This window comes from Coturnix japonica, chromosome 15 (assembly GCF_001577835.2).
Source record: "Coturnix japonica isolate 7356 chromosome 15, Coturnix japonica 2.1, whole genome shotgun sequence".
Classification (NCBI taxonomy): domain Eukaryota; kingdom Metazoa; phylum Chordata; class Aves; order Galliformes; family Phasianidae; genus Coturnix; species Coturnix japonica.
Genome location: NC_029530.1, coordinates 3,075,615 through 3,098,545, shown reverse-complemented (window position 1 = coordinate 3,098,545; position 22,931 = coordinate 3,075,615). Strand labels below are relative to the sequence as shown.

At 43.1% G+C, this 22,931-nt stretch overlaps 1 protein-coding gene across 4 annotated transcripts in view; it reads right to left on the bottom strand.

Annotated features, from left to right (window-relative positions):
• Positions 1–554: 554 nt before the first annotated feature.
• Positions 555–22,931, bottom strand: part of TMEM132D (transmembrane protein 132D) — a 176,336-nt gene continuing 153,959 nt past the window's right edge. For all 4 annotated transcript variants that reach the window (XM_015878477.2, XM_015878476.2, XM_015878479.2 and 1 more), the window contains 4 exons: positions 9,243–9,448; positions 7,918–8,191; positions 6,521–6,712; positions 555–3,425 (listed from right to left, as the gene is read on the bottom strand). In XM_015878477.2, the coding sequence (XP_015733963.1) occupies positions 2,244–3,425; positions 6,521–6,712; positions 7,918–8,191; positions 9,243–9,448 (1,854 nt within the window). In that variant the 3' untranslated portion in view covers positions 555–2,243. The remainder of the gene's footprint in view (positions 3,426–6,520; positions 6,713–7,917; positions 8,192–9,242; positions 9,449–22,931) is intronic.

Below are 22,931 nucleotides of genomic sequence, written 5' to 3'. Positions count from 1 at the left end.
ACTCATGCAGAGCCAGCCTGGGCCCTGCCTGGTGCTGTCCTCACTGCTGCAGCCAGTGTTAAGCTTGCACAGGACTCAGTAATCCAGGTTTCTTTCTTTTTTTTCTTTTCCCAGATCTTGTGTGGAACTGCACAACACATGTATCCAAATCACAGACAGGTACTGATCTCCAAGGTCTTCATCGCATTCACCCTATTTACACTTGTTTACTCTCTTTGTATTGTCTTCAAATGCATTTAGCCAAAGGTACATCTTTCCAAACACATCCAGATCAGAAACTCACATATGACACCCTCTCACCAGGGATATGCATACGTATTTATTTGCATCAAGTCTCAAGCCTTGAAAGAGTGACTTGTTGCAAATACATTTGTTGTATAATGTGCTGTTGGTGTTATACCTTTTCCCACCAGCGCTGCAGAATGCAAAACTTTGTAATGAGATTTTGCCAAGAGTCATAATTCACCATTTCACTGGTGTCTCCCTGCTGCTGCCAGTCTCTTTCAGGGTAAATGTTCTGACAGTGAAAGGAGAGAGGTGTTCAGAGCAGGAAAAAAGATGAAGCCACTAAAATGCAAATTTTATTCACAGTTGGCATATTTATAAATATATATATTACATTCTTACAATCTACAGTACATTCTAAATATAGAGGGATTCAATCTAAGTGTTTGTGGGAGGGTGGGTGTGTATTAAATAGAGCAACCTAGATTCAATGATGAAAAGAGACTTAATAATAAAAGGGGGATCACTCTGGAAAAGAAAGGAAAACTTGAAATATAAGCCAGAATTTAGTTAATGCTTTGGCACTTTGCCACTGGTCACTGGAAACCGCTTTTGGACTGCACAATAAATGTGGTTTTAGGGCTGAAGGGTATACCAGACTCCAAGGGAAATCACTGAAATGTTACCATATGTACATCCTTATCAGAGGAAAACAAAAGATAACCATCACTTCTGGGAGAAACAAATGTTATCTACCAAGTTTAGCTGTTCAGATTTCAACAGTGTTGGCTGTGCAGCACTCCTCTGTGGCCTTTCAGTGCCCTCTAAACGTGCTGGGCAGGGGAGTGTGAGCAGAAGGAACCAAATAACCTGACCTCTCCCAGGGAAGGGAATGAATAAAGAGACAGCTGCTGTTTGAGTCTGAATCCTGCACAAGTCATGCTTACCCAAGAGAGAGCGGTCAACTTTGGTAAATGACAGCACATGAAGCAGGTACCAGCATGGTACCAACTGTGCCTGTGCTTGGAGAGAGCGCACCATGGAGAAGCGAGTATGCATGGAAGGGGAGGGAGAAGCCTCCAAGCTTCCAGATATGACTGATGCCAGCAAGTGCCCTCAGGGTACCCGGCTGGGAGCGCTCCAGGGAAGTGGCAGGGAATATAAATCTGAAACAGGACAATCAAAGAAAGTGGGCTTTTAAAAATAGCTTGTTCCCTCAAACTTTCCAAAATGGACCTTCCTTTCAATGAGCGGTATTTGGAGTATAGGTTATATCTCCTCCTATTTTACAAATTAAGAAATACTGAAAATTGGCTGGCAAAGTTTATTACCTTGGCACCTACTTAAAAAGACAGTTTCAGCTTTAACTGTATATGTGCATCTATTCTCAGCGCTTGGGAGGCAAACATGCTGGTTTGCAAACAGCCCAGTTACTCCATTTTCCCCTTCAGATTCTTTGGAAACTCATGACTTTGCAGCTCCGGGAGCTGCTCTGCTCACGTTGTTATTTTTGTCAGCTTTAAACTAACAATCTCGGATATGCCCTGCATGTGGCTTGAATGACATGCTCTCTCTTCGTTGATCTATTTACTCTTAGTCCAATTTCTTTTTGCTTTTAAACAAAGCTTGCAATATTGAACAGTAGAGCTGTACGAACTTTGTAATATCCAAACTGCACTGGAGTTTGTTATATTTATTGATTTCCTGGGACAGCTCAGAGAATGAGACCGTATTATTTTGCTAAGTTTTTTGTCATGTTACCATGCATCAAAAAATCACACACATCTCTCACTCCCATCTCTGAGCACAGAGAAGACTTGCATTTGTATTTTAAGAGCTGTCCAGGATCTCTGCTCTCCCAGCTGCTTTTGGGTGGCTTTTAGGGGCTCCATGGTGTTATTACCCATCAGCTGATTCTTGTGATCAATGCAACATTTTGCCCCGCTACCCAAAATTAAAGGCAGAAGGTGAGTGAAAAACATATGAACAAACCAAACCAAATAGTCTTTTGTGTCTTATTACACATTTTCATGTAATCTCTCCATATAGTTTTTAAGTTCTTTGCACTCCCCCAGGTCCATATCCTGGCAAACCCATTTAATATCATCTTCACTGCTCATCAAGATTGAGTTGACAGTTGGACATCCATCATCAGAGGAGATGGTGGTAAATGTGGTGAATTTAACCCGTTTCCTCTTAGAGGTAGGAGAAGTAGTTGGTTCACTTTTCTGTTCTTTCCCTTCAGTGAATGTGGACTCAGTAGACCTAAAAGCTTGTCCATTAATGTTCTGGGGGGCATTTGTGTTGAGGAGATATTTGCTTTCTTCATAGTCCACTCCTCTATCAATAGCTGTAATACGTTCGTCTTGTTGAGATGAGAAATTTATGTGATTCTCCAGAAGTTCTGTCCTGTTGCTCAGCCCAACCCAATCATGAGAGTGGCTCAGGCCTTCTTGTTCTTCGAAGGGAACTTGTTTGTTTCTGTACTTCAAAGCAAAAGTGACACAGTTGATAAGGAAGACCAGAATTGCCAGGCAAAAGACTCCCAGCAGAGCATACATTCCTATCTCTAGATCACTCAGCCCCCTGGGGGTCTGTACCAGGTCATTCTCTTCCAAGTCTCCATCGTTTCTTGGCAGATCCACCTGTGCAGGGAAGCTCGTGAAATCTATTGGGATGTTCTGCAGATGACTGTCATCATCCAGGAGGCTCTCTCTGTCTTCCTTTTTACTTAGAATAGACTTTTGAGTGGTGGTGCCTTTGCCTTGCTCTTGGCCCATGGATGAGCTGTAATACTGACCATCCAGCCCAGCTCTTTCCTGCAAAGTGGTTTTCTGACGCCGGTCACTGGCATGATTTTCTAGGTGGACACCAGCACCCCTGTGTTTACTATCACTGATGTTAGGGTTGGCATCACTCTGACCAAACTTCACTTTAATGCTACCACTTCCAACAGCCAGGATGCTCTTCCTTTTGGATTTCTGGCACGATTCACTGATCACCATCTCCACCTTCACCAGTGTCCCCTGGCCTTCTGTCTCAGCTGCAATCACAGGCCACTTGAACTTGGGGTCATGGTGAATGGAGACCACCTTCTCATCCAGAGATGTAGCTGACAAGGAGAAGTCTTTGGAGTCATAAATATCCAAGGGCATGACAGATCCATCACTGAACTGGATCCAGCAGCTGATGGCTGCTTCCTATTTTATATAAAACAAATATACACACACTCAGAATAAACATCGAGGGAAATATGTTCTGTCCCGGTCTACTTCCTCCTGCTCACAAGATCCATATACCATTTATAACCAGAAAAGAAATAAAAAAGCAGAGCAAGAAAATTAACGCTAGGAGAAATACTAGTTTAAAACACTCATTGATAATAAGATTTCTTTCCCCAAAGGTGCTTAAGGGAGCTGTATCCCCTGGGCTCCACAGAATCTACAGCACCATAATAAATTGCATGTCAGAAGGCATTACCAGCTACTGAGATCATTTACTGCTGTATATTTAAATGAAAAAATATATTGCGTTATTTCTAACCTGCTTAAAATACAAAGTCTCCTCTTGTTACACACAACACATGTTAAAACACATCTAATATAGCAAATAGACCCATACGTGGCTTCACACATCCAGTCCTCGGTTTCTGTCTCTGCAATGACATGTTTTGTACAAGCAGAGAAAACAGACCAGTTACTACTTGAGGAAATGGCTGGAGTAATTTTCATGCTTGTTAACAATTAAAAGCCAGCCAGTAATGAAATCTAATCCTATGTCCCAGCAACACAAACTGTGTACTTCACAGTACATGGAAGCTTATGGAATAGCAATTGGGTCAGACCTGGGTACTAATTCTGTATTTGTGTGTATAATGTCTTCTGGGAGCCTTGACCTTTAGCTTCTAAATAAGATATTCTAAGCAATTCCCACATTTCAGAAAACATGCTCTCGCCCATTTATGAAGGTCAGATCCTCCAAGGACTCTCAGGTCGATTTCAATTTTGATTGGTCATGCTACCTGAGAAAATCTTGGTGTTCACATACGTATTGCTTATGGGTAAAATTCAGATAGTTCCACTAGAATCCAACCCCTGCTTCAGATGGTTTGACTCACTCTGTTTCGGTTGGGATATCTGCACCTGCTCAAACACTGTAAGTACCGTACCAAAAAAACTCCTGGCTTGATGAATGGATTCTGTGGTGTCCAAACTGACGGGAGCTCCTGCCCGGAGCAGCTGGGCTCACCCTGCTCAGATGGACAGACAGACAGACAGCCAACCAATCCTCTAACCTACTGATAACCCTACTTGCTGGAAGGGCATTACCGTAGTCTTGTTTCTTTAAATAAACAGCTTTTCAGACAGACTGCATTCACATTTTAACTCAGCATACAGAAAGAGAATAAATATTTATCATTTTCTGTTAAATCATTTCCAGCACATTGTCGTTTACCTGTTCAAATCACAGAGGACAGGCCTCCAGTCTCTGGGGATTGTGTTGTGCATAATCTACTGGCCTGATTCTGAAATCCTTACAGCCATAAAGCTCCCTGTGCTTCAATGGGAGATTTGCTTCTGTCTCTATTTCAGGACTGAGCCCTAAGACTTTGCTGACACTGTCATAAATCCCGGCTTTGTGTTTATTAATCTTTGGATGTTTCTTGAAGGCCGCATGGAATTTATATCATCGGCTCTCATCCTCCCACTGTGTTGCTTAAACCTGCATAATCATGTAATAATTTTGCATCGCTCTGCTTATAGGGATTGTTCTCTGGACATCATGTACTAAGTGATGGAAAGAATCAGATGTCTTTCAAAGTGGAGTCAGTCCTTGGAGAGCAGAAGGTGCACGATTCCCTGCTGGTTTAATACTGATCCAGCATCGTTCCAACTGTAGTCCTACATCAAGAGACGGACTCATCCAGACTCCATTTATGGGAGCTGGGCAGCACACTGGGACTAAATACCATCAAACACAGCTTTTGGGTTGATTTCAAGGTAGTTTGTTTAACTCCCCATGTCAGCAATGGATTAGCTCACTGTTCTTATTTCTAGCCGCCTGGCATTGATTTCTTAACTCCTGGAAGACTATGGGAGCCTGATTTTTATCACACTATAAAGATGGCAGTTCTGCATTATTTCTCATCTTGTATCCCAAGGATAAGATCCAAAGATGAATTAAAGCATCTCAACAGTTGGCCAGATTTCAAACGTGCATGCTGTGCTCATTTACCTTTAAAGCTCAGATCATGTTTAAGAGTTAAGAGCCCACTGCATCCTTGACATTAGTCTCAGAGTGATGGATTTGATTGGAAAAAAGTTTAAATTTAAAATGTAGACAACAGCACAAGGACAACTATCAAGCAAGACCTGATGGAGAGGTGATGAAGTTCAGAAGCCCTTAGTATTTGTGCCAGCATACGGATGGCTCAGCATAAGGATTTCAGCTCTGCAGGAGCTTAAACAAAGCAAAGTTTGGCCGAATCATTCTTAGCACCAGAAGACAAATGAGGGGAGGTCTGGTATTACTCACAGAATAACCTCATTGCAAAGGTAGGAGCAAAGCTAATAGACACTGGAGAGAAAACTCTCCCATTCCCCTTTGTCACATGTCAAAATTTATCACGCCCAGGAGAGCCTGCGAAGATCTGACTGAAGAGAAAGGGAACATCATATAACAGTGATCACTGATACAGGCACTAAGAATAACTGGGAAAAAAAGATTTAAGTATGTATTTATGTTTAATCATGCATCATATTCTAGTAATGACTTAGAATGAGAAGGATGCTCCCCAAATACTTAACATGGTTAAAAAAAAAGAAGAGTCTGGCACTATGCAAAATTCCTTCTTATTTAAAGATGGACTTTAGAACTGATTTAGCTGCCTTTGACAGGAGGTTGAACTCAGCAATGCTGCTGGCATCATCCCCGCTGCTGTGACAGGAGCTGGATGGGACAGAAAGGTGTGTGTGTGTGTGTGTGTGTGTGTGTGTGTGAGGTGACTTCTGTTGCTTATTTATGATACATCATTGAGCTGCATGTGTTATGCAAGGGCTGCAGCCAAGACAGATGCGGCAGGCTTGTTTGCTGACTTGTGTTGTTTAGACTCAGCTATTTTTGTGAGATCTTTGTTTTTCTACTAGGGCACCTGATAGTTAAGAAGTAACCATAAAGAAAATGTTTTATTGGTACACTGTTAATAAAAATCTGCTCAATCCCCTCAGCTTTAAGATTAAATGTAGTGAATCAGAGCAGCATCCTTTCACAACAAAGTACATGTGAACAACAGTACCTGTTTTGGAGACTGGAGCAGCTCTTGTGCTACTGCTGTAGCAAAGATGGCCTTATTGCTTCCTGGGCTGAGCTGCAGAGAAAGTGACAATCCAGTTACCAGTTGCACTCCCAGGTCAGTTATTGTCACCTTCTCATCCAGAACTGTCACCGTCTTCTCAGCCAAGATAGCATCTGAAAGTGGGGACAAGATCTGAAAAGAAAAATCAGAATTAGCTACAGCCATTCGACATGGCACCAAGCAAAATGGTGATGCAAAGCTATTGTTACACAGACAAATGCTATTAGCACTTAACAGACAGACACTAGTAAAATACAACGAAAAAAGAGCTAGTGATATTTTATATGTCTTCTGCATCAATAGGCTTCTTATAGCGTCTCTTACTATGGTAATTGTAATCAGCCATGCTATTCACATCTCTGATATGATAGCCACACCTGTTTCAGATATATTGGGTATTTTAAATGCAACCTTTAGGCGAAAAGCAATTATCTTTTTTAATGATCATGTCATTGGATAGCATGTAAATAATGTAAGATTTACATACAATCTTTAGACTAAACAACATTATTATCTACTCCACTGAATATTGCTACAAGAAACAGTCACAGTACTATTTACAGAATTCTTCTTTTTTCTTTCCCTCTTGGACCCAATTTCCTGGGCCAGTATTTCTTTGCATGTCAGGAAGAATATGTGAAAAGCTGCCAATGACCCAATATGCAAGTTTAGGTGAGTTGCTTTTGATGGAGACACTGAGGCACAATGGCATTTACTGGACATATTTTTGGCCATATGGGCTGAAACAGATGAAACAAAACGTGTACCTCTGGAGAATACAGCTCAGTTGTCACTGATTGATCTTTTTACCATCACTCTAGAAGTGCATGTTATTATTACTGCTTTATGTGATTTCTGAAATGTGCCGTAACATTTATGTTTTGTAACACTGCTTGGGCTCAAAAGGCTTGCAGGGATTCACTGCCATGCGATTCAGCATCGACTCCTCAGCCAACATGAGTTAACTTTGACTCTACCCTTCCCTCCGTCACTGTAGGTTTGGATAAGACAGATGTTCCACCGGCTGCATGCCTCATGCTAACCCATATGCTGGCTCCATGTTCAGAAATGGCCTTAAACAAGAATAATCATAACCTACACTTACACAGGCTGGGCTAGATTTCCTAGGATTTCAGTGTGAGTATTTCACAGCACAAGACATGAATAGAAAACAATCTCTGGTGTCCTCCAGTCCTTGCTGCAAGTTTGCTCCATTCAGAAATCTGTCTCCAGTGTTTGTTGCTAATGCAAGAAGCTGCATTACACGTGATCAGCACGTCAGTTCAGATGCGATGGGTTAACAGAGGAAAGGGAGTAAATACTTAGCTTTTTCCTACCTGAATTGTTGTCATTCCAAGCTCCTGCCCAACCAAAACCTGTCCATCTTGTAGCTTAGCAATTCTCGGCTCCTCCACCTGCATGAAGTCGCTCACCAGGTCGGTAATGTCGATCTGCCAGTCAGAACCCAGCAAATAGCTCAGCTGGCCACCAGGGTCTGGAGCTTCAGCCACAAACTGCGTGAGGACCCGTACCATTGCGTGCTGGTACTGAAGGGCACAGCCTCTTCCCTTCCGCTCGTCCTCTTCTTCATCATCGCTGTCCCTGGCTGGTCTGGTACAAAATCAAGAGCCAAAAATTAACAGAAATTGATGCTAGGGTAGTTTGGAAAAGGAAAGTTGTTGCTGACATCAGTCTGTAGCATGGGTGGTGGAACAAAGAGCCACTGCCCCCCCTCTATTTCTCTGCTGAAACTGCTTCTGTCTGCATTTCTGAACTCAGCCAGGTCACCTTAGTTTTATCCCATTTCCCTTGTTCACAGCTGAGGCATCCATGTTGCCTGGGTCACCAGCCTGACAGCTTTACTGCTGTGTTGTCCTCTTCAAATCTCCCTCACACTCTCCAAACTGAACTCCTTACTTTCAGGACATCCTCACTTTTTTTTTGCTCTGGATCTCCCCATGGTGTTGCCATGGAAATCTCTGTCTGCACCTACTTACATATCTTTTTCTGCACAGCATTCAGGCTGGAATCACTTTTCCACAAACAGCCTCACCTCTCTGCTTTGATACTAACAGAAACCTGGTAATAAGTGATGTTTTCATCATCAGATCAGAACGGCAAGTTCCCACTTTATCCATTTGTTCTGTTTCTTTACAACACTGACAGCCTAGATCTGCCTGCATCCATTCACCATCCTGTCCTCACATCTCTGGGTGCAGACAGCAATCTTAAAGCCCTGCTCTAGCAGAACCCTGACTTTGGGATGCTTATCACTGTCACCAGACCAACACCAGTGCAAAATAAGGATGCACGAACTGTGCTGTTAAAAGTGACCTGGAGCTGTGGACCAGGTGGGAGCCCAAACAGAGCTGGTCCGTATGGGTGCCTCCTGCTGCTCCCATAGCCAACCCTGCATCTGGCTCTTTAAGTCTCAGTCCCTGGCACTATAAACGGAAATTGATTTCCACTGAAGGATCATGCAACCTGCAGCTTCCATTTCCTTTATAAGACCAGTGAAGTAGCCTACTGAATAAATGTCCGGTGACCTTCAAATTTACTCTGGAATTGCATTAAGGCCAAATGAGCTTGTTCAGATCCACTGTCTCTGACAGGTCTTTGGCAAGTGCACAACCCAGAATGAACATCCTCTAATGAAACCTACCTCTTATTCGAGATGATGGGGACTCTCCATCCCTTGATCTGATTTAGTTCTGTGTCAGAGACCTCTATCTGCAGCGGGAGACGAGGAACCCAGACTGTCATTTCTAAAGGGGCACTCAGATGCTGGTAAGTAAAATTAACTATGACATTCACTTTGCCTTTCATTTCCTTCCCATTGACAAAGACATAGTCACACCTGTCAGAAACCTGAAGAAAAAAAAAAATAAAGGAGGAAGAAAAAAAAATTATTAATGAGTCTCCTCTCAAATTATAAAGTACATCAGAAAGTGAGTGGGAGGAAGAAAAAGAATATAAGTTTAAGCTAGCTCTGAGTTCAGAGGACAACTAGGAATAACATGCCTGGTGTGCCCTTAACAGCCTGGGTAATTTGGAATTATTTTAACAGGTAGGCTTTCTCTGCTATAAACATTTCTAGTATAACCTGAGATAAAAGAACATCTTTCTGTCCTTACTTCCCATTCCATACTAGGACTGCCCTGGGACAATGGTAATGAGAGAGGATTCCTCTTTGTCCTCCTCCTTGACTTTGTGGGCCACCCACAAGGAATTCCACCTGCCCTGGGGGAGGGACAGGTGGATAATTGCCTGATTATGCAATTCAATAGGGAGACAAATTTGTCCAGTCATCTCTGAACTGGTTCAAAGAGCTTTTGCTATGGGTGCCAAGCGTGGGGTGATCGCATTAGTCCAATACTGATCACCAGGAAGGGACTCACACTGATGCACGGTGATGTTCATTGGGCCAAACAGCTCCACTGCAAACCCAACAAAGGTCTTACACACCATACTGCTCAAGCTAGTCCTGATGTCACTTTATTTATTGCCTACAGCTCTAGACATCAATATTGCTGAGAGTTACTAAATCTCACTCAAGCAATTTAGCAGCTATTGCAAGCATCTAGGTGAGCTGACAGGACCTGTTCATTACAGCTAGTTAAAATATATGACTAAATGTACACGTCAAATAATTTATTAACTACCACTTTACTGTGCTGATCATCTGAAGGAATGATCTATTAAAACCCTGAACTCTTTTCATAATCCATTACCAGCCAGGCCATCTATTCCATTCTGTGGATATATTTAATACTTCTGACTCCAGAATGCAGTCTCATCCTATGAATTTAATGCCATTTTCTACTTCTCTGTTCAAATGTTAAATAAATTTAAATTGTATTTAAATATCAACAGCTTTTGTGGGGTAATTTGCATTTCTAATATTATTATCTTTAAACAACAACAGACCCCCCTTGCAGTCAGTCCATAGCAAATCCATTTCCATCCTTGCTTCTCTGAGTTTAGGTAATATACAAAAAGGTTATCATGACTCTACCAATGCCTCCCTTGCAATCAACAGCTGTCTTGAGGTCATCATCTTGCAGCTGCCATTGGTTTCAGCAGGAGAATGTTGAATTTATTTACAGCCAGAATTATGTTGTTAGGGATATTCTCACGTTAGCATGTTTTACAGGAGCTCTTAACAGCTCCTATCGGGATCCAGTCTCACTGTGCCGTACAGCAAGCAAAGCCAGTTGCTGCCACAAAAGCCTCAAGGCATGGGTGAATGTACCATAAGGGCCTCACAGAAGGCTGGAGCACAGAGTAACAGCATAATGCTGAGCTGAGAATGAGAGTGCAGAGCTGTGGGAGAAGCCTCAAGTGAGCCTGTAGAAACAGCCATGAGAAAGGCTGGAGGCTTGAGCACATTTCCCTTCTGGGAGAATTAGGGGAGCAGACACTGCCCCTGCATCCTTACAGAATGCACACTAATGTGAGTAAGACACTCAGGACAAGAACTACATCATACTTCCCACCTGCAACAATAGCAGAATGTCCGGCAGGCAGGCATAGAGCTCCAGGCAGTGCTTGGTACACCTGCTCCTTCTCTCACCCCATATTACCTTGCTTCCGTGAGTTAAATACTTCAATTCCTTGCTGGCGCTGCACTTATCACTGTTGCATTTTTCTATCTTAAATACTGCTCTCAGACCAGACAACTCTTCCATGTGCTATAAAGCAATGTCTGCTGCTTTCCATACCTTTCCTCTTTTCCCCAGCAAGAAGTCACAATGTGATGATTTCCACCTGTGAGGTTAACCTGACGAGGAGGTGGCCCTGAGGAAAGCAGGGAGCCTGGGGCTGATTGCCCTGAGGTTCCTCACCCACCTTTGTGAGCAGCAGGTTGGGCCATACTTGTAAGTGAATGGCCTGAAGACAAGGATTTTCTTCAGTGCAGCACAGAGCTGGCTAATAGGTTTCAGTGCCTTGCTCACCACTTCTGCTTCCAGCCAGCAACACTTTGTATTTGTGAATCTTAGTGAGCTCACACATTTGGCAATTAAACGTTCCCTTGGGTGATCAGCCTTGGGCTGAAACCATTTCCTGGTGATTTCAGACGCCTTGCAGCACAGAAATCCCAGCTGAGGAGTCCTCTGCCCCAGGCTGCCCAGCCCTTGTGCAATAGGGCTCCTGCCAGGCCACCTGCCAAGTGTCCTCCCTCTGGGTAACACTTCCCTGTGGGAGCAGTGGCCTTTGAAGCATTCCTGCACCACGCAGGTGGGGTTTGGCTGTTGCTTTCATTGAGCTGCCTGTATGTGAAGAGCAGCTCAGCACACAGGAGCCACAGCAAGGCTGAGACTCTCCCAAACAATACAGAGACTGGTGTATTACTCCAGTAAGTGATGGGAATCTGACTCAGATTTTAAATGCATTAATGCTCAAGCAATAGCAAAAGAACATTTTGACAAAGAGACTTCAGCTTTGACTTTATCGGAGGTTATTAGAAAAGGAGTGAGTTAAAAAAAGAATCCAGCCCTAAGAACCTACTATGTGAAAGATTAAATTAATACCGTGACCTTGTGCTTTCAAGAGAATGATTTATAAAACAAACCATAGTCAAAAAAAGAAAAAAAATAAAGAAAGACTGGGCTTGGGATACCCACTTACTCCCATTTCCCTTTCTGTAAGTGAAGACAGCAACAACTATGAGCTCATTCAGCTCCCAGCCAGCCCTTCACTGCTGGAATGAATAAGCATCACTGTTCTGCTGCAGTTTGCATGCAGTCCTAACAGAGCAACATCAAAACATGGTGCAAAATACAGTACATTTTCATAAATCCAGCCAGGACATTCAGAAACAGGTCATCAATAGAGAGGCAGATTAGCCGTGCCTGTGTTGCTGCAGACACATCCGAACCATTCATCTTCCAGCACAAGAGAAAGAGGAAAAAGATGTAGAGAAGAAAGAAACATCGAGCTCCTCTGTCTCTTTTGAGACTGAGTTTTCTAAGCTGTTTGTTAGAAATGAGTGCAGATTTTGTGGAACGAGCTGGACGGGGCTCAGCCTCAGCTCAGCAGGACAAACACTCACATGCAGAGCAGAGCAGAGAGCTGTGAGCACAGCCCAGCAGCTGGCAGCCCCAGGCAGCCCTGCAGCAGCATCCCCTGTGTCCTGCACCCCCAGGCTGCCCCACATCATTCTGATGGGGACACACAGCAGCCCTGCTGATGCTTTCTTTTCTGATCCTGCTCGTCTCTTCAGTCTGAAGCGGATTTCCACCCCACACTCTGTCGAGCAGCTCCTTTTCTTTTGCGTTAATTCACATAACCAGCCTTTAACCACCAACCCTTCCTGCGCCGCAGCTCTTGCTTTACACGCCTCACCACACACAGCAGCAATGGCTGTGGCTCAAGTTTATTAAACGCATGGATGGAGCGACTGCACATACCCTCAGATGCGTGTGCACGAGAGTGTGAGCAAGTCTGCACTCCATCAACAGACAGCTCCCCGACAGCTTGCTATTAACTACAGAGCTGCAAAGGCTTTGCCCCCAAACAGAAAACCACTAAACACACTATAAAATGCAATGGGAGCTACAGAGGGGCTGGAGCAAAGTGCAAGGAAAAGCGATGTATTGTGGTTCTAAAATGTAGGGACTCCCACCATCAGTCCTTTCCCTTTCTCCTGCCTTTGTTCCCATCCCTCGGGGATGACCATTCCTTGGTTCTCAGGAAAGGTGAAAAGGGCTCCCAAGGGAAGGAGAAGATTTTCTTTCCCTGCTAATGTAGTGCTGGAGTACATTTCTGCATGCTGTGGCCGCTGTAATACAAGGACATTATAATGCCATTAAATCCTTCTGGTGCTGTGCTCTCTTGCTGAAGCCTTTCTGGGCTTTGTGTCACAGGGGCCTTTCACACATCTACGCTGAGCTGCCTGCTATTAATTAAGGGCAGCTGTACTCACAAGATGCTCTGCAAATTCTCTCAATACATGAGGACCGAGGGGACTTTTATCTCTTAAGGGAGATGAGGTGTGAATGGCTTTTTTGGGCATAAACTTGGTAGGATATAAAAGCACTTTGGGTTTCACAGGGCTCCTGCACCTCCACCTCTTTTCCTTACATCAGTGAACAACTCCACACACACATTTAATCTCCATGTGCTGGGGCAGCAGAGGTCATAGGTCCCTTATTGGTGGCATAGCACAGGATTAGGACTTAGATTGGTAGGTACGCCACATCCATACCAAGCACGTGGCTCTGGTGAGTTGGATGCAGAGTTCAATCATCAGTGCTATAAAATGTGTAGAAGGGGATATTTCAGCAGTGCTCAGCACTGCATTGTATTCAGCCTCCCAGCCCTGTTCTCTGAATGGAGCAGAGTCAGGGCACTGTGATGATTCCTGCCACAAAATCTTCACCATAAGTGTTCATTCCTCAGTCCCAAATGCAGTTCTGTACATCCAAAGCTGTGCCCAAACCTCAGCTAGCAGCCCTACAGCTGCAAAAGTGATGCTGCTGCATCACTTGAACACACAAACTCTCTTTCCTTGGCAAACAATCACAGACCAGAAAGGAGGGGTTACTGCTACACTGAGGCTCTTCTTTATTATGTTTACTTAAAACGCCTGTTTGTGTTATGTGTAAAGATGCCAGCTCTCTCTCCTTCAAAACACCTCACATTCTGTACTCTTCAGGTGTGATCACAAGAAAGGCAAATGAGATTTTATTAATTTATCCTCATTTCATGGTTTGAGAGACGATCAGTGGAAGAAAACACTCAGCCCTTTGAAGCAGAGCTGCAGTCAGCCTGGGAGAAACATGGAAAGAAGCAATAAGGTTCCTCAGAAATCACACATCCTTCCTACCCTCTGCCTCCTGCAGTGTACATTGGTTCCATCCCTTTCCTAAAAGCATTTTACTGCTCATCCCATTACCCTTTTGAATAAGGCAACTCTGGTAGATAGGTATCTCTGTAGCTGGCTATTCCTTCAAGGCTATTTCTAAAAGGAAAGAGGGAAAGGGAAATCTACACCATAACTCCCAGAAGAGGTACACAGTATTTCAACATTAGCCCTCAGAAATAACTGTAACAGTCTTCTCCCACTTCATTATCATTACTAAATTCCCATGGGACAACAGTAAAATCGTTATAGGAAACTGCATTTCTGCCACAATAATTGTTGGATCTCTTACAAAATCACAGCTAATAAGTCCTTGAAAATAAAACTCATCTGGAGCAGTTCTGGTTTAGCCATTTCAAGGGTGGCCAATTAGGAAAGTCAGGCTCTGTATGTTGGAAAAACTCTGGGACACTGTCTTCAATCCGTGCTTCTGGAAGTGTTCCTTCCTCCATACAAGCACTTTCCATTTCTAAAACATGCTTCAAGCACAGCCTTGCCACCTTGGCAACCTCATGGGATCTCTTCTGATTTAGCACTGCACACATTTTCCTTGGTCTACCAGCATAAATGGTGATATTTAGTAACGTAAGTTATGTTAATGAGTCCTGCCTAAATCACCGCTGTCAGAAGAAGAATGGAGGAGTCTCTTATAACCATTAAAAATGAATGAGGAGGGAAATAAATAAGCAAAAGCAGCTCATTTGAGCTATAAAAGACTCCAGAACACAAGCTGTGTACCAAGGTACAAAAGGATGAGGCTGTTATTAGCTCCATAAGTCACTTAGAAATGACTCAGGGGAGGCGGAGCCACATTTAATCACCTGTGCTGGAGGAGTGCGGTTACCGTGATAACCCACTGCAGCCTGAAATTAGGCAATGCAGATAAATGGCTGCAATGAAGCAGCAGCATAGGGGGTAGATCTGCCATAAGCCCACTGTATGTCTAGAGATGTCCCAGAGGATGTGAAATCACCATCCTGAGATCCAGCCGCAGCAGGTCTGTGAGCCACCCTGGATGATGATGGAATTAAGAACCACTGAACTGCTGCACTTGAGGAATAATCCCAGCATCTCCTGTGAGGAAGGCGCAAACCTTCAAAGCATCCACACTTTTTTGCGGCAGTTCTCCTACAGCAACACAGCACCAGAAAATGCTGCTATCCACAACCCTATCTGCTTTTATTACCCAAATGCCTTTCTAAGAGCTTGTTTTCCGCCACTCATCTCCATAGCACCATACTGCAAGCATTGCTGACAATGCTTCAGAGGAAGTTCAGCAAAAAATAGACATTAGCAATGAGATGTGCAATTGAAGAACATCTCTTTGATACTTTTTTTTTCTGCTGCACTAATCCACCTGAAGCACATTATAGGTGATATTGATGAAGAGAGCTCTGATGCCTATTTATTTCTAAGGGATTTTTAGTTTGTTCTACAGCTCTATCAATATATAACCCTCAGCAAAAATACACCTGAGCGAAATGTAAAATAGCACATTTCAAAACAACTTACAATTCTGGGCAAACATCCAATTCTAGCTGCAAGTTTAATACTTCTTTTGTGAACGTTATGGATCTGACAGAACGTTTGCAGCCTGTTGGTGTAACTAACTGAAAATCCCCTCATTAAAAGTGTCTCAGAGGAATCAACTTTAAATAAATAAATAAATGAATAAATGGAGATTTGGAGTATATAATTGTGGATTTTTTCCCTCCATCCTTGGCTCTGCACTCACTTCCAGTGCTAGGAGCCATCAGATAGACCTCCATGCAGTGGATTTGCACAGCCTTGTGTTTTTCAAGGATGCAGTTAGAGACGGTTTGGTGGCCCTACTAGGCAGGGGGGTTGGAACTACATGATCCTTGAGGTCCCTTCCAACCTGGGTCATTCTGTGTGATTCTGTGAAGGTGACACCTACAGGAGCAGCTTCTTCCTTGTCCCCACTGAGCTGTGGATCTCTGAGGGACGTGGGGTGGTTTCTTCCCCCAGGGCTGGCAGTAAGGCTGCCTGCAGCATGAAGTCTCGCTGTAGGAGGGCTTTCAAGACACCTATATTTGGTTTCATTTTTGGGTCATGAAATCCAGTTTCATTTCAATTTCAAATGATTAAAATTATGTACAAGTACCATGAGATCAAGGAAAAAGTTATTTTAAAATGAAAAAAAATCAAAACACTTCACTGTGGAAATGTCAAAACAAGATGTTTCTTTGACACAACAGGAACCTGCTAGCGTGTATTTTCTTTTTCTTTCTTTCATAGATGAAATTCCAGAGAAGTTTGCATAATTTCTTGAAGCCGTTTTTACAGAACTACAAATTCTGACAGAATATATCCTGTCAAATTTCTTCCAATAAGCTTAATCAGCTGGGGCCACAACTCAAAGCAAAACCACATGAAAACTCTGCTCAATTAAAATCCAATCACTTCATACAATCTGGAGTATCTTTAGAGAAATGAATCGTGCTGTTTTCACTTGCAGAAAGGGGTGCAAAGGCACAGGACAAGCTTTCTGGAAGTCTGGGATTAATTCCCAGCCCACACTTACAAGATAGCTGTGTATAATTTATTGAGACTCGTACTCTCAAGGATTTTGAAGTCTTTACTCCCATTGAACTCAGGGGAATTTGGTGGTTAAATCTCTTAAAGAATCTGGGCTTGAATCAGCTTGTGATGTATTTGTAAAATGAGGAATACTCTCCCCTTGTTTTATAAGGATTTTGCCAAGCTTAATTTATAAGAAACAAGGTGCTGGGGTTACACAAGTACATCTTCCTACTGCTTATCATTTCTCTGTAGTTAGAGAACAGTCCTTCCCTTTTACACCCGTTCTAGGAGCCAGCAGCCAAAGAGAGACCTCCACCAGCACAGCACAGCTTGGTGGGATGCACCACAGGATCCCTGGCAAGCAGGAAAAGCCACAAGAAATCAAACAGCTTCATTCACTCCTGCTGTCCTCTGCTCCTTCTGTGGCTGCAGCCATCCCTATTGCTGTTGGCTGCCTTGCTGTCCCTGCTTTCCAGCTGGAAAAAGGAAGGTGATGCCTTCCTGCCCACCTGCTGCTCCTGCTGTTGGGAGAGCAGGGATCATCAGGAGGATGCTCTGTAAAAAATCAGTGCTGCCAGCACGTGGTCAGCAGGAGGATGGAGTGGCCTCAGTTCCTGCTGCCCTACATCATGGGGACATGGGGATGTCAGTGCTGGCACACAGAAGTGCCAGCGTTCCGTTAGACGAGTGCTGTCTGACAGCTTGCCAGTACTATGAGCTCAACCCACCACCTCGTGCTTAGGTTTTAGAAGCCACAGTTGGCTGTAACAAATGTGACAACACTTTCTTGCCAATGTTAATGAAGTTACAGCTTCCTACCTCTCTCCTGATCTGAAAACCACATGAACTCTGTATCACTTGCTGTGGTTGCCCAAGCAAAGCGGAAGAAGAATGATAAACACATCAAGTACCCTATGGTTTGTCACTACACTGAGAATGGCATTTCTCCCCTCATTCCAGTAAAGCTTAAGGAGGAATAATGGCAATAGAACAACCATGCTTCACACTCACAAAAAGAAAATAGATGCTCAGGCTGCCTTTATGGGTGATAAATACTGGCTGCCAAGTGGAGGAGAGCTGATGGAGGGACAAATAGGACGGACCACACACTGGCACAGAACCAGGGGACACACAGGCTCACACTGGTCAACTCAGATCAGTGAAGCAGAGCTGGGAAGAGGAAGGGAATTGAGGCACACACAGCCTGAAACAGCCCACTGTAAGGGCTTTGTGCATCATGCATGAAAATCCCCTTTGAGGAGAGGAAAATGAGCAAAGCAACATGGAACAGGGGTCTGAGAATAGACATGGAGGGCAAAGTGCTTTAGATTACTCCTGCAGCCTAACAGCATAGACAGTTGGAAAGACTGGGCTTTCTCAAACTCTATAATATTTACATAGTACAATATTTCCATTGGCTATGTTGAGTTCTCCTTTTTGGCACTGCCATCACATATATCACAATTATGCTAACAAGCCTGTCCTAAGGAACTCCAATTTTTCTCTTCATTACCCCGAGACAAACTTCCAGTCATTTCTCACCTACCCTTACCCAGTCATTTTTGATAGACTGTACAAGTGCAAAGGAGAACTCTACTTCATGAGCAAATTCAAATGACTATTACATTTATGCTGCTCTTAATGGCATAGGTGAGATGGAAACAAAGCTGAGCAGAATGCATTGCAGCTCCCCCCAGCACACAGCCGCGCAGTGCGGGATCCCACAGCCAGGCAAGACATGGGACTGAGCTACCTCATTTCAGATGAAACTTCTAAATCAGGAGGTCCCTAGCTCAGCTCCCAAAGTCCAGCCTAGATGACAGTGTTACAAACATATCTTCTAAGCAACACCTGTAGAGAAATCCCCTCCTCACCAGCTGACCAGTTTCCACCCTGTAACATGCCCACCTACAAAATCTTTATATTTTATTCCAAAATTTGCATGTTACTCAGCTCTGTGAACACACTAAGATTCATCACTGACTCCAATTAAAAAGATTCTCTTTTAAAGAGTCTCCAAAACTAAAACATGAATAACATCTAATGATTGGGTGAGGTTGTTTTTTTTGCATCAACTGATTGATCAACTAAGCATGGTTCCTATGGAAGCTGCTATTTGTTTGGTTTAGTAAAAAGCAAGAAACAGGGAAGCCATTTAAAAACTTGTTGTTTAGGGTTACATGAGAAATGTAAAGCCTTCTAAACTAGTTAGACTTCTAAACTGGTTAGCAAAAGACAACGGGCTGATATATGCTCTGCCTCCTCGGAATCACTCATCTTTCATCTCCATCACTGCATTGCAGACTGGAAGCATTGCTATTTTTTTTGACAACATTCTCAGTTTTTCAGCTTCCAAAAAATCTCTAGACAGGGACTGTCAGCTCTAATTATGCAGCTCGTGCTGCGGCGACAGGTGGTTACCGAAAACTCAGAAATGACACTTTGACTTTTGCAAATGGATTCTGAAGTTTGGGCCGTGTTCTTGACGAAAATAGCCATAAAGGAGGGAAGACAGGAGAATACTAAGAGCAGTCAGGTGGAAAGGGGAAGACTCACTATCCTGGGCATCTCTGCACCTTGACGTGCCACAGGTGCCATGAGTAGCTCACATGCCAGGCCCTCCAGTAACAGATTGAATGGGATGCTCAAAGAATCACTCTTCAGTAGAGCTTCCATCCATTAAATGGGGACAACAGCACTTCTTACCTCAGAGAATATCATTAGTGGTTGGAGCTTTAGGGACGTAATATTGCTGCCCAAGGATTTCATCCAGACCTCAGACTTCTCTCTGATTCTGGTAGGCTTTGATCTTGCCCTAAAGGGTAAGCACTTCTGCTCCTGAACAAGAAGAATCCTGTTCAGATTTCTTTCCAAAAAGCAGTGGGTTATACATAAATTTTAATGAGCTACATCACTGAGAACTGGTCTGACCCAAGCCAAGCTTGAAACTAGGCCTCCACTGACTTAAAGGAGGTGAGAGCCATGCAGGAGAAGCAAATGAAAAGACCCACAGGGAGAAGAGAAGGCCATGATGAAAGCAGAGAAGAGAGTTTGAGCTGTTCAACGTTCTCAGACTTCAGTGTCCCATGAGCACAGATCTGCAGGCAACTTCTTGAGTTAAGCCACAGCTCAGCTTGTGTTTAATGGAATAATGACCAAATGCTGCTGAAATTACTTTTGTAACTTAGACACCATCCTGAGCAAATGCACTGCACTTCAGTCACTTCAACACAGGGAAAGGGAGATGAAATGAGTTTAGCAATGGCAGTCTTTTGAGGTTAGTGTTACAAGGACAAAGAGATTTCCATCTTGGTAATAGGATGGATTCAAACAGTCTTAAAGATTCAGTCCTTCACTGATACTGAGTTTGCACAGCCAAAGCCTAGTTCTCTTGCTCTGGCAAGCAGGCAGATATCCAACATTACCACTTAGAAGAAAAAGGAAAAATCTGTTGCTATATACATACACTCATGCGTGCATGCCAAGCTCTGGAAAGCTGGCCAACACCTTGCAGTGACTGGAGAGAAACAATGCAACAGCAAAGCATGAAAGATTTCTCACAGAGACCTATGGCTTTTTAAGCCAAAAATCATTTGCAGAGGAGCATTTAAGCAAGACAGCTGCTCCAACAGCACAACCGTAGCCATAACACATAAGTATGAGAGAAAAGCTGGCATCAACCAGCAAGGACAGACTGAAATGCCAGAGAATGCTTTCCAAACAACATTCACTATGAAAGTGACTGCAAAGTTTATATTGCAATGAGAGAGCACATCCTTTCCCACCAGAGCTGTGGGTTAGGATATGAGAGCAATGAGGGGATTTCTGTCCTTTCCTGACCTACTACCACAACCTTCTCTTGTCATGGATGCCTTTTTCTGAACAACTGAAGATAAATAACTTTCTTACTGGTTTGCAAAATGGCACACTGCTGTGAGCCTGCCACTCCTCACACCAGTAAGCTGTGGCACACAGACATCAGGCTGTAACAATGGTTACATGAGTTGAAGTTGGCGGCCATGGCTGGGGGCTCACTGCTCCGTCCACCAGTTTTTAGCAAACTCCTCTCCAAGAAGCTCCCCTCAGCTTGCTTGCAATCAAGCAAACTCCACACAGGGCTGCCTTCTCTGCCTCTTCTACTGGGTGCATGCTCTCCTTGCAGTCATTTCTGGAAGATGTCAAGTTCTCATTGCTCAGTGGTTTTGTTTTAATGGAGAGGGTGAGAAACAACTGTGATGAATGTATGTGTGCATGCTGGGAACAGGATGGGAGTGATCCTGGTATCCCCAGGTATTCCACACAGTGAGTAGCCGTGCTGCTTCTACCATTCTTCAAGGAAAATCTCATCATCATTCTAACATACCTCCAACCACCTGCAAACATTGCAGCTGCTAATGTTCACTGTTCATTTTACATCCCCACACAAGCCCCTCGCAGCGATGCTGAGCAAAACCCAAGCTCCTTCAGCATCCCTCTGGGGACAGAAACAATCCAAAGCCACTTGCTCCCCTTTGTGAACAAAGGTCGTTATTTTGATAAATTAGTTAAATCTCTCTCAGTCAGCAACAATGACTCTGAATTATTCAGCACGCATCTGTCTTTCCCCTTACAAAAATGGCTTGTAAAGCAATAAGTGTATTTCATTTGAACCACTTCTTAAAGATGTAAGACAGTTTGGGTTCACTCCAGTGCCCCTTGAAGTCAATGGGAGTCTTTAGTTTAATTTCCATTTAATTAATTTCATTAAATTTGCAGATCATGCCAAGCAGGGAGGGGTATTAAGTACTTCAGTGAACAGGATTAGCATTCAGAACGATTCTGATAGTGTGGAAAATTTTCTGAAATAAATAGATGCAATTCAAGAAAGATAAAGGCAAAGAACAAGGTTGGGTAAAAATAACAGAGTAGAAGAAGGGGAAAGATCAGCCTTGTGGCAGCAGTGGGGGAAAAAAAGGAATGGTTTCCACACCTGGTCCCCCTCCGCCCATTTCAAAACATTTAGCCATTTTTAAGCTCAATATTCAGGTATGAAACATGTAAGGTACAACTTCTCCTGTCTGTGGTGTATTTTGGACAATAAAAGACAAAACAATCCAAACAATGTTAAAGCCACCTTTGACCTCTTCTAAACTGAACAGGAGCCAAAAGCAGACTCCAGTGTTAAGTATCCTTCCCAATGACTTAGGATGAAGTCTTTGTGGCAACATAATTAACGTTCTTCAAACACAATTAAATAAGTTTTCAGCACACAGACAAAGCAAATGCTATTTCATACTCTCTTCTTTCCTAATAAGATGTGAAAAAACACTAAGCATATTACACTAACCTGTATTTATAGCAAAAGTGACAATAACGTACATTGCTTTTGCGTTCTGATGTGCAAAACAAGCCATTGCCTGAAAATTGATTGCATTTCATTAAATCAAGAAAATACAAAGAAAATAAATATTAAAAAGATGGGTGCGAAGGCTTCTTATTTTCCTCACACAGCTAAACAAAGACCTGATTTAGGATCAGTTAAATTACTGCAGATCAATATTATTTCATTTCCGCATCTCTTTCTTTGCACACTCTAATAAAAAAATAATAACAATGGAGATGATGATGAACATTCTACATTTGAACTGTTCCTATTATCCAAGTGTCTCAGCATTCTGCAGGAAAAAAGCATCCAATGTTTTGCAAAGTACATTCTAGTGAAGTCTGAAACACGTGTGTTTATATATATATATTTACATACAAATATATGCTTATATGGCATAGATATTATTATCCTCATTGTGCAACTGAAGGAATGCAATGTTTAAGTGGCTTCCCCTCGGACACAAAGTTCAGTACTGCTGTGAGAGAAAGGTGCTATGTAATATAAGTGTACAGAAGGAGACAGTCATAGATGTGGTAAGGGCAAGTGTCCGTGCCTCATGGCTATGGCTTTTACAGGTC